The following is a 14,688-nucleotide window of genomic DNA, read 5'->3' on the forward strand; positions in this document are numbered from 1 at the left end:
GACCCCTCAAAAAAAAAAGTAAAACAATGGCGCGAACAGCAGTAGTTGGCAAGTAGTAGATGGTTAACAGCTTGATTTCGTCCCTGTTTAGCAATCTGTGGTTCAAGCTTACACTAGCACTAACCTCAAGCATACAGCTTGATGATGTCTTCAGACTGGCCTTCAAATTACGGACTCATTCGACAGCACAAGTGATAAGCAAACCCTCCGAGGTGTTTTTATCAGAAAAACAACCCTCCGACGCACCATCTCGCCACATTTCATCTCAATCTCATCCCATGTCACAGACATGCTCATAACCAAACAGCAAGAAAGGAACAAGAGAAGAAATTTGGGTTGCGCCTGTAGTGTGGCATGGCAAAACAGACTATAAAGCTTTGTTGAAATTGAGCTTATATGTCCACTACCCTCATAACTGCATGAGTGTAAGGAGTGACCATATACTGCATGCCAGTATACCTGCTAATTTGACTTATACCATCCTAATAACTTATGAAACATCTGTGCAGGCTTCTTTTTCACACTATGATCTCTTAGTTGAACGAAAACAAATACACATCAAGAGAAGTCACAGCCCACTTTCAAAAATTCATCTGAAACCTGAGCAATAAAACTGAATCAGAAGTCAATCCTGGTTTAGTTTTTTGATTGGTACTGAATTCAATAGACCAAACAGATTCCAACCTTCAATACGACCCTTTTTTTCCTTCCTTTCTCAAATACGCAGGAGACCTGTGCATCATTGCATCAAGAAGAGGATCGACTAATAGAGGGTACAGCAGTTTCCATATCTTAACGTTCGTGTCTTTTATAAAAGAGACAACCAGCCGTAGCACTACCGTTCATAGCCTCCAGCTGCTGCTAAAACATCCCCAAGTCCTTAGCTCTAACAAGGCACCGCAGATGCACTTCCTCCTCTTAATAATAGAAATACAATCCAAAAATTCAGAGACCAGTGCTTAATCAACAAAAGGTACTAATTTATCATCATTTCCAATTCGAAGTTTGTTTTGTTAAGTGAAGATGTGAATCAAGAAAAATAACACATACTATTTGAGTGTACATTCAAAAGCACACACAAGAGCATCCTAGAGCTATGCGCATGATAGTAGGCAATAATATACTGCTAGTAGCAAATATAAATGGTAAAAATGAATTACTAAAGTGGAAAAAATAACATAAAAAACCCTTTTTCCTTTTATTGATGATAGCTTCAACTATATGTTATAATGGATGAATGCATCATAGAATTCAATGTAACTATAAACTGTCTGAGTATCTATTATATTACTCTGAAAAGGATGCATGCAAAAAAAAATTATACATGACAGAGTGAAGTTATATAGCAGGAGTACCAAGTAGACAGACAATTGCACAATTCCCGTATTAAGCTGTTCTACAGATAAAACCAACATATTGCTGGGAATATCTAAATTAGGGACAAAACATTAGGGGATTGACCATAGGATGAACTGGTCAACAAGAACAATGATGGTTCTCTATCCTCAGAAGAACAAACTAACCATATTTAGATGGACCTGGCAGTGAGTTGATCATCAGTATAATATGTTCCATGCCATAACGGAATCTTGCGACCTATTTGTACGATTTACAAGCAAAAACTGATGGACAGCCATGCTTCAAAAAAAAAAAAAAGCTGATGGACAACCTCAGACCAGCTCCTTATGCTTTATGGGACCTCATTGACTTCTCTAATGCATCTACTAGAGCAGACGGGCAGGTTGCTTTGAGATTTTTAAAACTTTCAGTTGCCACCACTGCATCCATCACATTAGGACTGGTGATATAAACTCAAGGCAAATATCCTTAAGGCTGTCGCAGTTATGCTGATGAGCTAATGCCAATGTATCTGACACAGTCTCCGCATCAAGATTCTTGCAAAGGATGCTTTGACGTACCAACTTCAGCATATCTATCAGCAGCCACGAGCAGATGCCTGATCATTTCTCTATTAGCGTCTCCCTCTAGATCATCCATGTCAGGCAAAGAATCAGTGTAGATAAAACGAAGCAGGGCCCTAAACACAGCAGGTTGCTTATCTTCTATGATTACAAGCTGTTCCTTCGCCTCCGTCATCGGGCCATACAGCCGTGCTTTGAAAACCGGTGACCGTGTTGCGAGCAAGACCCGGTGTGCTGCGCAAGTCTCTCCTCCAACACTAAAAGTGACATCTGTAGCCTCCCAAGTTGCTCCGTGATGTTGGATGCTGAGACCTCAATTCAGTTGAACAATTCTGTTTTAGATGCACGTGGAAAAGACAGCGACGGCGGCGGCAAAGACGGCGGCGGAGAATTGGGAGACCGAAGGGGCGTCAAAGGAAGAGTTTTTTGTAAAAAGGGGATTAAAAAAAACAAAATTCGAAAAAGGGGTGCCAGTTGGAGAAATTTAGAGAAATGGGTGCCTCCCGCCCGCTGAAAGGGCGGAAAGCAGCCTCCCGCCCAACCATAGGGCGGGATGCTCAAAAAAAATTTCCAGGGACCTCTTCGCGAATAAAAAAACTTTTTTATTCACGAAGAGGTCCCTGAAGCAGGCTTCCCGCCCGGCCACTGGGCGGGATGCCTCCCGCCCGGCCACTGCTATTTCATGTGTGTGTGTTTTCTGACTTCCAAAATTCGTAACAATTCACAGAAAAATCCAAAAATAGCAAAACTAGTTTTGTTAGAAATTAGATTTCAAACTCTATAACTTTTGTTAATGGAGTTTAGTTTGAAACAAAATACTTTTACCCCTATTTTAAAATTAAGATTAAGGAAAGTTTATGCTTAACTTTAGGATTTCATGCTTTGTTGTTTATGAAGTTTGGTATGACTATTCTATAAACTCTAGGTACCTTTGTGCAAAGTTTCAAACTCAAATTTGATGTAAATTTAACTTCTTTTGTCTTGAATTTTTCAAATTTGAAATGTTAACTAAACCTAATTATAACCCTTTTCTAATTAAAATCTATTGTTATTCTCTAATGTGATATTATTTAATATCTAATATATAGTCAAAGTTCTAAAACCTATAAAGTTCTAAAACCTATAATCTTATGCTCCTGGTCCATTTTTCCAAAGAAGATTACGGTATCTAAAACTCGTACGAAGATAGTTAAATGATAACGTTTGCAACGTAGAATCTAAATATTACGATAGTACAATACATGAAGCCATTTAAAATAAAATAATATGATAATGAACATTACAAATATTACAAATACATGAATCCAAATATTGTGTCTTCAGTCAATGCGGCAAATATTACAAATACGTATCTAGGTCTGATAGAATCTCAACGCAACAAATATTACATATGAGCAAACAACGTTTAAATAAAATTACAACTAAATGATGCCTGATGACGTACTAGCACTCGATCGGCGACGTCTCCCACTTCTTGATGCAACCGGAGGTCTTCCATCTGTAGCATCACCTGTAGGGCCAGCTTCAGCACAACTGGGGCCAGCATCATTGGTTGGACAACGTTTATACGTGTGTCCAATCTGATTACATGCACTGCAGCGTTGTATCCTCGGACGGAGCTCTGACTCGTCCATATCATTACGAATACGTCGTGACTGACGGCGTCCTCTCTTAACCCGTGATGATCTTGGGTCTGGAATATAGATAACAGGATTCGCTGTCTCAGTGAACGATCCAACCAAACGGAACCCATAGATCTCATACTGCCAGGTGCTAGCAATTGTCTCCTTTCTGAAGTAATGTGAAACATATATATCGACAGGATGTCCAATATCCGCACAAGCAGCCATTACATGAGAACAAGGTAAGTGCAGCAACTTGGGCCTCATGCATGAGCAACAACAAGTTCCATCGAACTTGAGAATGCACTCCTTTACAGGAGTTTAACGTCTCATGCCATGTCGCGCCCTATCTTTAGGAGATACCTCAAACTTGAGCTCCTGTGTTCCACATTGCCGTACATGGTGTAGCCGGGCGCTTTCTGCCTTCTTAGTCATATATTCTGTTACCTTGAATCCAAAATTTCTGTCTGGATCTCGCATGAATATCTGATTTTTAGTGAACCGCTCCCGAAAGTAATCGGTACACCCGCGGACAATGAATTCAACAATTGCAACCAGTGGAAGCCCACGAACACCTCGCAGCACCCAATTGTAAACTTCGACGAAGTTGGTGGTCATTATACCGTACCTTGCACCATCGGTATCATAAAGTAATGCCCACTTCTCCTTAGGTTCATTCTCAATCCATTCAGAAAATTTTTTCACCGCTGACCCAGACCTTCTGCGAGTACGTGCAGTATCTGTTGGCAAAGAGCACAAAGCCTCTGCTTCATCCTGTGCAGTTATGTTTTTTGATGCGTCCTCGGCTCTTTTCTTCCCGGTCAGTTCATCAAGTTTCTGCCACTGCTTGTTAAATTTTTGCTGATTCGTTTCCTTGCATAGCCTCTTGAACATATCCATAAGGTGCTTGTTCTTGAATTGCCTGAAAAAGTTTGCACCGATATGCCTCATGCACCACCTACTGCGAATATCACGCCACTTGGGTGGCTCTCCGGTCTCCACACACCCCTGCTGCAAATCTAGAATTGCCCTCAGTATGCCGGCGTGACGATCATGAATCAGGCAGACATCTTCCCTATCCCGAACGACTGCAAGCTTAACCCGTTCCAGAAACCAGTACCAACTGTCTGTGTTCTCACTCTCAACAAAAGCAAAAGCAACAGGCAGCAATTGATTGTTTCCATCCACTCCAATAGCTGTCAGCATTTGCAATCTATATTTTCCTGTGAGAAAGGTCCCGTCGATGCACAGGATAGGCCGGCAGTGATGGAATGCGTTAATGCATGGACCCAAGCTGAAAAAGACCCGCTGCAATATGTGGGGCGGACCTTCTCCTCTGTCTAGAGTTTTCAGGTCATAGTAGCTTTCAGGATTTCTCTGACATAGGACGGCCAGCATTCGAGGAACATTATCATATGCAGCCTCGAACGTACCAAACCTCATCTCCAACACCTTTTGTTTTGCACTCCACGCCTTACTGTATAAGATGGTATACTTGTACTTTTCCTGAATGTACCTGATAATAGATTTTGGTTCATATGACAAGTTCTGTACTATCGTCCCGTACATCTCATTTGCGATGTATTGCGACGTGAGGTTGCGATGGCTCTTCTGCACCCCAGGCAAATGACAAGTGTGCTGAGTGACAATGGAGCATTCCCAATAATCTTTCCATTTACCCTTGTAGGCATGCACCCGCTATGGACAGCCATCCTTCGCACATACCACATCGTACTTACGAGATTTGCACTCCACTGTCTTAAACTCTCGCATAAGAGAGAGAGACCAGCACTTAACAGCTTCCTTCACCTCTTCAATTGAATGGTACCTTGCACCCTGGATAATTTCATTCTCCCTGCAATCCGAATGCCAGCTAGATCCGTCATCTACGACAAGATGACTGAAGTCACTGCTTACCCAATCTTGAGGCACATCATCATCATCATCAGACGAATCGGCATTCATTGCTTCATCCAATTCACGTTCTTCGTCTTGCAGCTGTTCAACAATAAAGGGTATGTTCTCCCCCTCATCAGCCACACATTGAGGTGCTTCGGTGCCACCTGCCTCAATGTTTGCCTCCTCAACTTCTTCATCAATATTTTCATCCCCCGGAGCAGCTTCAATGTTTATCAAAGGGTTTTGTTGCACACTGACAAGGAGTACCAGTGGCCATTGCCAATGACTTGCATTTTGCAGATAAGTTAACCAGTCCTCGTTGCTTGCAAGTGGCATCAGCTCCCAGATCAAAGTGTGAGTGGTACGATTTATGACGCATTGAACACTCACAGTGTGTGTCTCCTGATTAATCCTTAATCCCCTCATTAACCAGTTGCATAGGGATTCAAATGTTCTCTCGTGCGGCCTGGTAATTCCTCTAACCGCACAGTTGAATTCACTTAAATCTACCCCATTCGGCCCATAAATCACATTTCCTTTTCCGTAATATATACTGAAAATACCCCTCTCGGAAGACATATCTGTCAATCATTAATAAACTAGTTATACTACATATTAATACTCAACGAACGACGATCCTAAATTTCAAATTATATTTTATAGATTCTAAACTATTCAGATTATAAATTATACTAAAAATAAATAAAAATACTAAAAACTATTCAAAACATAACTACTCTAAGAAATATTTCCTAAATTATAGTCATTTTCAAGTACTTATACGGCTAGAATGAGAATATACCTCCAAATCGACGTGTGGACAGGGCTTCGCCGCTTCCTCTTCTCTCTTCCTCTCCTCTCTTTCTCTTTTTTCTGATTTTTGCTGGATAAAATGGAATTTTCGGGGCAGGTTGGGGCTTATATAGCCCATGGGGGGACCTCCCGCCCAACCAAAGGGCGGAGTGCCCCTAAGCACAACATCCTGCCCTTTGGTTGGGCGGGATGCCCTCTCAGGGACCTCTCCGCGAAAAAATTATTTGCGAAGAGGCCCTCGGGGGACATCCCGCCCGCTGGTTGGGCGGGAGGTCCCCGGCCCCACGCTACCCGCCCGTTCAGTGGGCGGGAAGCACCCATTTTCCTAATTTCCCCCATCCGGCTCCCTTTTTCGAATTTTTATTTTTTTTAATCCCTTTTTTAAAAAAAGTTCTCAAAGGAAGCAGGAGTTATTTGGGCTGGCTCATGTTGCGGTGACATATAGGAAGGCCCAACATTCGTTCCATATTTGAGCTGGCCCATGTAGAAAGGCCCATTGTGGCAGCCCTCCCACATTTTAACAGCATTCTTTCACCTGTACTTACAGTGGATAACAACAGGGTACACTGATTTAAAAAAAAAGAAAAGAAAAAACACCAAGGTGACGTACTGCATTGCACAATAGTCCCAACAAACAAACAACACAGGTCTCAAGTTTCAATTATATCAGTTTCAATTCATGGGTGCGTCTTCAATCTCCAACTATGCCAGAGAGCCCGCTGGAGGCAAGGGGCGAGCGACCTCCTCCGGTTTTCACCATGGACAAATCATCCACCGCAAATGACAAGGAAGGTCCTAGCAGCCTGCTCAGCAACTCTTGGTTGAATCCAATTCCTTGACCAGTAGCTTTAAGTGCCCTCCATATTCTCGTTTCAATGTCATGCCATTTGGGTCGGCTGCAACCACTGTCTCGCGATGGTTCATGCTCTGGAAAGTACTTGAGGACTATACCATCCTCGCAAGGAGCTGCCCCCAGTTCTTGCGGCAGCGGAGTTCCCAACACTTGGACATGGGCCATACTGCACAAAAGGGCACCAACCTTCGGTTAAAATGAAAGATGCACACGATCAGAGACAACCAGAGCCACAGCAGAGCAACGGCACATGAAGGAATGGGTATTTCATCAAGAAATGTGAAAGGCCATGGCACTCACCATATGTAGTACAGATCATCATACACCTGTTTCTGAATCCTCCCAAGAAACTCAACCTTCACCACTCCACCAATGCATAAAACTGGGCGTGGAAACTTGAAAGATTGCAAAACATTCTCCTGGAACAGGACAAATCATTTAATATAAACAGTTTATGGCAACACAACTCCGAACATATTGATCAAAATCAACTGCCCTATGGGGCAAGTACTTGAAGTAAACTATAACTGAAAATATAGTAGTTTCTTCATGCCGAACTTATAAAGCCTGCTGAGAGCTTGACAAAAACGACAACCTGCAGATATAGTTTCTTCATGCCAAACTTACAAAGATTGCTTAAGGTCAACTCATTGGTACATTCCCAGAGTTGACGAATTTGCGCTCAAGGGGGTAAACAATAAGTGCAAAAAGAACAAAATATATTGAGCTGACCTGTAACATTGGGAATTCTGAGGATGTATACGACCACATATAGTTGTCGTCAGCAGTCAACTGCCCTTCATTGTCTTCAGATACAAGATCCTCAAGTCGTAGAGGCGACTTTGGACAGCCAAACTTGACACGAACATACCGTGCGGAATATATCGGGTGGTCAGGCTGTTCATATGCTGCAAAGCAGGAACCCAGGAAGATACCAGTATCAGGCACAGATGTTTGTCACTTATGAAAGGAAGTAAATACGACGACACAAACCTCTAAATGGCTGTATCCTGATTTCATCGATTAAGCAAAGATCTGAGCAAAGCTTGTACATAAGAAACTCCGGGACCCCAGGGTCCTCTTGGCCACCACTGGACCAGTAAGATTCCATATCGTCCATGTCCATATCCCCCGGCACAAGGGTATTCTGGATGCCCTCTTCCGGGAAATTGTCGGTGCTGGATGCGCCTATGCAGGCGGCAATGCAGCCCTGCCAAGTGTGAGGGGACAAAAGAGGGGACAGAAGAGCATGTACGAGACGCATGTACACCCTTTGCTCTCTCTTGTGGTTCTCCCAAGCAGTAGCAGTAGCAGTAGCAGTCGATCCAGCATCTTCTTCGTTTACGCCATTGCTGCTGCTACTGGCAGATGTGGCTGATTGTTCAATACGGGTGAAGATGGAGACCTCGGGAAACAGTCGCAGGCACAGGATCTTGCTCAAGTGAACCGCCATGACTGGATAGCAGCAAGTTGGGAATACAAATTAATCCCATCAGCGTGGAGTGGCGAGCGCAACAAGCTGAACAAATTGAAGAGATTGCAGACAAGAATGACAGGGCAGAAGCAATTAAACAAATAAAAACTTGAGATTGCGAATAGGAGAGGTGCAGCAGAAGGAACTACGAACGGAACGGATCCAATCCGGATCGAGGCATCTCATGTCTAGGACGCGGAGATAAATAGAAAAATAAGTTCGTAAAAATTAGGGGAGGGAAGATTGTGCGCAGACCGAGAGTGCGCCACGAGCGGGAGACGGCGGCGGCGTGGGCGAGGTCGGCGGGGTCGCGGAGCGCCGCGAAGACGGTGGCGGAGGCGTCCGGCCCCAGCCGCTCCACGAAATCCACGCCCGCGGTGGCGGCGTGTCTCTCCTCGTCCACCACCATATCCATGGTGTTGCGGAACCGAATAGAACTGCGCGCGACGGATCGGAGCAAGTAGGTAGGCACGGATCTGTAATTTCCACCTTCGATCCGGAGACGAGGAAGAAGAACAGTGACCACCAATTTGTTTACCCGAACAAAAAGATGCTGAAAAAAGAGACTTTAGCCGACTCAGCCAGATGGATATTCTATTGTCAAACTCCCAAAAATCTTTTGTTTCGACGGAACAGCATATATTCCCTCCATCAAAATTCCTTTCTAAAAAAAATATACCAACCTTTATATGTTGCGTAACTCGAACTTTTTAACTTTTTGACTAATAATCTTATTAAAATAATTTATTTTAAATACAGAAACTTACATGTTATGATAATTGATTTCACCATAAATCTACTTCCATCATTTTTACATTATCAATTTGTGATATTTTACAATTTATTGTCAAAGTTAAAAAGATATGGCTGATTAAAATCCTGAATGATGGTTGAGAATGGAGAGTATAATTTCAAATTATAAATTATTTTAATTATTTTAAATTATAAGTTATTTTAAGTTTTCTAGATATATAGTTTTTACCGTATATGCAAATAATATAGCATGTATTTGAGCGCGTAGCAAAAGGTACTACCTAGAAAAGTCGAAAGAGGCTAGAATTTGGGAAGATGGAGTATCTTATATTGTTTTATAATAGCAGTAGCGAAAAGTGGTGCATTTAGAAATAAGATAGTAAGTTTAGTTGTTATCTGGAAAAACTAGCAAGTAGAATGAGTGACGTGGAAAATCAGGTAGGTGCATAAGGTATTACAAGCAATAGTTAATTATTAGTTGGTATATGTAGGGATGGTAAAGGGGCTTAGATAATGTAAGAGCCGGATTTAAGAGTCGGTTTTAATCTTATACAATTTTAAATTAAAAAAATATAAAAATTAAGTATTATAAAGAAAGCACTAAAATTATGATCCGTTACCACTGTAGGTACAGGAGGTTGATAATTTAGGATAGATATACGGATATAGATATCCTAATTATATGGTATGCATATCCACTAAAATGTAAATATGGATATTTCTATTCGTATCATGTGATACCTCAAAATATTTAATTTTGGGATGTGAGTAAAGTAAGAATAACTAATGCAAGGATTTTTTTCTCAAGATTTTAAATTTTTTGCAACATTTATATTAATAGCACAATGTCTAGTGTTGAAAACATAATTATTTTATAAAAACAAATTAATATGACATAGATTCATAATAATATGTGTGTTGCATTCGTACCGTTGCGTCTTCGGTTTGATGTGTGAAAAAATTAAAAATGTGTGTAGATATCGACTAGATTTTTCTAGAAATATTTCAGATTTTCTACAATTATTCCTATTTTCTTTCTAGAGCTAAGCCCATTTATTGAAGACTTCTAGAGTCCTTTCTTGTGCAAATATTTTTTTGGATTCACCATGTCCAACTTTACCTCTGAGAATTTTCTCGATATTTTTTAGGTGTTCCAGATAATTTTCTTGATTTAAAAATATTTATAAATTTTGTTCTATATTTATTTTATAAATAAGAAATACTTCTCAAAATATATAAACTCTAAACCTAAGCCTAATGGGCTGAGCTCCCGCCCACGAGTGCAACCCTCTCCCCGAGACCGTGACCCTCTACGTGCGGATCCTGCCAACATAACTGGCTAAGCCCGCAACCCGGTCCAGGCCCACTCCTATAGCAGTAGGTTCCACCTACAGCACGCATCGTTGACATCGTCGACCTGTGTAACCTTTATATCCGAGGAACTCCACAGCTTCTGGTTGCCTTCGCTCGCCTCTTCTCTCGGTGCCGCCTAGCCTTACCGCCGCCAGCTATCGGTGCCTCGATTCACCGCACCTTGGACACATCGGCCCAAGCCGACACCACCACAATGATCTCTGTGGCGAGCCGCACCCATCCTGCCGGTCCCCGTTGCCCCTCCGCTTTAGGAGCACCCCCGCCACGAGGACCGGAACCATCACCGTCCTCCTGGATTTCCCAGCTAGAGCTGCGCTTCTCCGTCGCCGGTGAGATGTTCGCTGAGCTCCTTTTCCTCCTTTCTCCCGCTTTCTTCCTTGCCACCATGGTCCGTCGGAGCGCCAACAAGATCGCTGCAAGAGCCAGCCACCCGCCATGGCCAGGTTGCTTTGAGCTCTTAAAAAAAGAACCCCAAGAAGTTTTGTAACTTATCTAAGATTTCTCGTGTCTACGGAGATGGCTCTCGGGCTCGGGGGCCCCCTCGGGCGCTCTCGCCCCTCGGCATGCTTGTCTTGCGGTGATCGCCGGTAACCAGTGCTGATCTATCTTCCTCTTCATCCCACCTTTGCGATCTCAAGGTACGAACCCTCCTCCACCTTCACCATGGCCTCTCAGCTCGACTGGCAACTGGGTATGGATTTCCATTCGTATCACTGCTAGAAAACGGTCTATCGGTACCAGCACGTTAGTACCGGTCAAGAACGAGCCGGCACTAACGTGCCTCAACAGTATAAGGCGGGCACGTTAGTGCCGGCTAGAAATACCAGCCGGCACTAACGTGCCAATTCCCGCGCGGATGGTACACGTTAGTGCCGGCTGGTAACACTAGCCGGCACTAACTTGTCCATCTGACATGAGATGGACAAGTTAGTGCCGGCTGGTAACACTAGCCGGCACTAAGTTGTCCATCTGACGTCACGTGGGCGCGTTAGTGCCGGCTGGTAACACTAGCCGGCACTAACCGCGCCATCCCCCCAACAAATTAGCCCCTTCGCCCATTCAGATCGACGATGTCGCCCCAACTTACCTGTCGCCCCGACGTCCTCGCGCCATTGCTGCCGCCGCCCGAAGCTCCGGCCGCCGCGCACGTCGTCATCCTCGCGCGCGGCCCCTTCCGCGCAGCCCGGCCGCCCGGCTGCCCCTGCCGCCTTGGGGTCCTCGCGCCACTGCTCCGCGTCCTCGCGCCCCATTGCTGCCGCCGCCCGAAGCTCCGGCCGCGGCACACCTCGTCGTCCTCGCGCGCGGCCCGTTCCGCGCAGCCCGGCCGCCCGGCTGCCCCTGCCGCCTCGAGGTCCTCGCGCCACTGCTCTGCGTCCTCGCGCCCCATTGCTGCCGCCGCCCGAAGCTCCGGCCCCCACCGTCGACCCCTCCCTCCGGACCTCCTCCTCGCCCTCCGATCGCAAAAACGGATTCGAGGTGAGCACATCAACTTGCAAAAGCATCTAGTTAATTGCACATCAACAATGTTTTGATGCTTCTGTACTTATTTCCATATCTGGTCTGCTAAGTTTTGATAAAATTATACTGTCTCCTGCCATTCTCATGTAATTTTTATTTGAAAAGTTGCTAAGTGCTGAGACTTGCAATGACTAGAAAGCTAGCAGCAATGCAGCATGCTGAACAATGGTTTCTAGGGGTTGATATTTGCACACGTTAGTGCCGGCTGGAATAACGGACCGGCACTAACACGCGCCATTTAGTGCCGGTCAATATAGCCGGCACTAACGACTGTCACGTTAGTGCCGGCCATTTAGTGCCGGTCACAGGGACCGGCACTAAAGCTCTCTGTGACCGGCACTGATGTGCCTTTCTCCGGCAGTGTATCTTGCGCAAATTTGGTCTGCTGATCAATGTCCATTCGGGCTTTGAGCATGAGAGTTCTGTGCTAGTTGTCTCCTTTGGTCGCTGTAAGTTGCAACTTTCTCAGTCTTCCGTGGGCGAAATGCTTCAAGCTGTTTTTGGTGGTCACGCCTCTGCTTTCGAAGTCTCCCTCCTGAATGATCGTGTGTTCAGTTTTGTGGTGGCTTCTAAGTTTGTTGGTTTTCAAGTATACAAGTTACACTCGTTCTATTGTGATCAGTTCAAGCTGTTCTTTCATCTGTGGGGAAATGGTGATCCTGATTGGATCAGGGAATCCCAGGCCTTCTTTCAAGAAGAGGAAAATGCTTGGACTTCAGTCACAGCACGTCATTCACGTTCTTATGTTGAGGAAGTCAGAGCAAACCCTCTCACTGGTGCTAATACAGTTAAAGTTGGTCCCAGAAAGTTAGTTTTCAATCGTTTAACCTTCCAAGAGTTTCTGCTTTTGCAATACTGGATTTTGCAGCTTGTTTGGTGTCTTCGCCATTACAGTCTAGCTCCTCAGCGAAGAACACAGATCGTCAACCATCATAAGCGAAGAACAAGGAGGCTCAAATTTCAAAAGTAGCTGGAAATGATGCAATTAATCTGGACCTTAATTTATGGGGAGCTTTCACTTCTTCAGAGGTTTTTAAATTTAAGACATGAGGTATTTCAAATTCTTGCTGTAAAATATGTTTGTCTTCATCGCATCTCAGGGGTAATTGCCGTAATAATATTTGCTGCCATAAGTGTAGGAGGTAGGGCCATATTGCTCAGAACTGCAGGTTCTCTGTGCCCGTTAATACCTCCTTTTGGAAAGTCAAATCTTCCAAAAAAGTCTCTGACAGTTTTTTGGCAGCTACAGCACCTGAGGAAGCTTCCCTTTTGTTACCGGCCTCCACAGTTCCAAACCTTAACTGCACTATCGATTTCAGCCGCATGTTTCCACCGTGTGCGGGAAATAATATTTTCAAAGAGCAGGAGATCAGTTCTGATAGTACCACAAAGTTTCCTAATGGTATACCTATGACAAGTCGGCCGTCAGCCGGTGGACCGCCTGTGTTTCAGTCTTTCTCTGATATGCACCAGGTGCTCTATGGCCAGGTGATCAACAGTAGCGGCCCTTCACCTTCCTCGGAGAACCCAGAGCAAGAAAACCCCATTCCACCTCCATCTTCGCCGCTACAGCAGCATCGATCCCTCGCCGCCACCGGTGTGCACCTCAACCCCAATGGTCTTGCAACACGCCGACCCAACGTCTTACCTCCCCCGCGGCATGCAGTGGCAACTGATTGAGAACATAACGCTAGTGGTTCACATGGTGGCTGTCAGACCACATCGCTGCAATGAGGAGTTGGCCATCATGACAATCAACCCATTCCTTAGTAATCTTGTCTCCTTCAACAACATTCGTGAGGTCCTGCATGAGTTCTTAGTGGATCACATGAGGCTACAGATAGCGGACATTCAACCATGTCACCTGGGGCAAGCTTTATGTGCGTTTTACCAATATTCATGATTGTGATAATCCGATCAGAAATAGCCCTCATGTCTTTGATGATGTCAACATAAGTTTTGTGAAGCATAATCATGGGCGTAATTGGAGATCCATTCAGTTTTATCGGGAATGCTCGCTTATGCTCATGGGGAACCAGATTATCTTGAAAATGCTATGTGCACATTTGGAAAGGTCCTATCTTGGGAAAGAGACACATCCAAGTTAGCAAGATTGGAAGTGAAAACCTGAGTATTTGATCTTGAGTCAGTGCCTCAGCTCATTGTTCTGTCAGATGCAGAGGATTTTCAGGGAGAATCATGGACCATTCAGTGTGAAGTGATTCATGATGATCTGTTGGGAGATCTCCCCCCCAGATGAAGACCCAATGCTGGTGATTCAGTTGAATCCAATTGCTCCCTTCGATTTCTTTGGTCATGGACAGGTTGGCCCAGGCCCAGTAGAAGAAAATGCAAATAACATTGCCATTGCTCCTTAGAACCAAGACAATGCAGCCTGGGATGCATGGACAGAGAACTTGGAGGCCCAACCCAATTTGGGAGCTGATCTTGCAGTACCTG

The 14,688-nt window shown here is 44.3% G+C and overlaps 1 protein-coding gene and 1 pseudogene across 2 annotated transcripts; both read right to left on the minus strand.

Annotated features, from left to right (window-relative positions):
• Window positions 1-1,683: 1,683 nt before the first annotated feature.
• On the minus strand, window positions 1,684-6,871 carry LOC112898076 (annotated as a pseudogene).
• On the minus strand, window positions 6,699-9,159 carry LOC112896247 (F-box protein At4g00755-like). 2 transcript variants are annotated; one of them, XM_025964169.1, is made up of 5 exons: window positions 8,839-9,159; window positions 8,103-8,564; window positions 7,842-8,017; window positions 7,410-7,528; window positions 6,699-7,295 (listed from the first exon to the last, which is right to left on the minus strand). In XM_025964169.1, exons 1-5 carry the CDS (start codon window positions 8,996-8,998, stop codon window positions 7,202-7,204), a joined length of 1,011 nt encoding a protein of 336 aa, XP_025819954.1. In that variant the 5' UTR covers window positions 8,999-9,159; the 3' UTR covers window positions 6,699-7,201. The 2 variants fall into 2 exon arrangements, with proteins under 2 accessions (XP_025819954.1, XP_025819953.1); XM_025964168.1 differs by having other exon boundaries at window positions 6,699-7,275; window positions 8,839-9,147.
• Window positions 9,160-14,688: the final 5,529 nt, after the last annotated feature.

The sequence above is a fragment of the Panicum hallii genome, chromosome 6, assembly GCF_002211085.1.
Source record: "Panicum hallii strain FIL2 chromosome 6, PHallii_v3.1, whole genome shotgun sequence".
Classification (NCBI taxonomy): domain Eukaryota; kingdom Viridiplantae; phylum Streptophyta; class Magnoliopsida; order Poales; family Poaceae; genus Panicum; species Panicum hallii.

Bases quoted from the DNA above. Each gene is read 5' to 3' on its own strand.
- LOC112896247 (XM_025964168.1), bottom strand. From the start codon at position 8,998: ATGGATATGGTGGTGGACGAGGAGAGACACGCCGCCACCGCGGGCGTG. The intron at 8,565-8,838 runs GTCTGCGCACAA...GCTGCTATCCAG, and splicing joins CCGCTCGTGGCGCACTCTCG to TCATGGCGGTTCACTTGAGC. The intron at 7,529-7,841 runs GTCAGCTCAATA...GTCCTGTTCCAG, and splicing joins CAGAATTCCCAATGTTACAG to GAGAATGTTTTGCAATCTTT.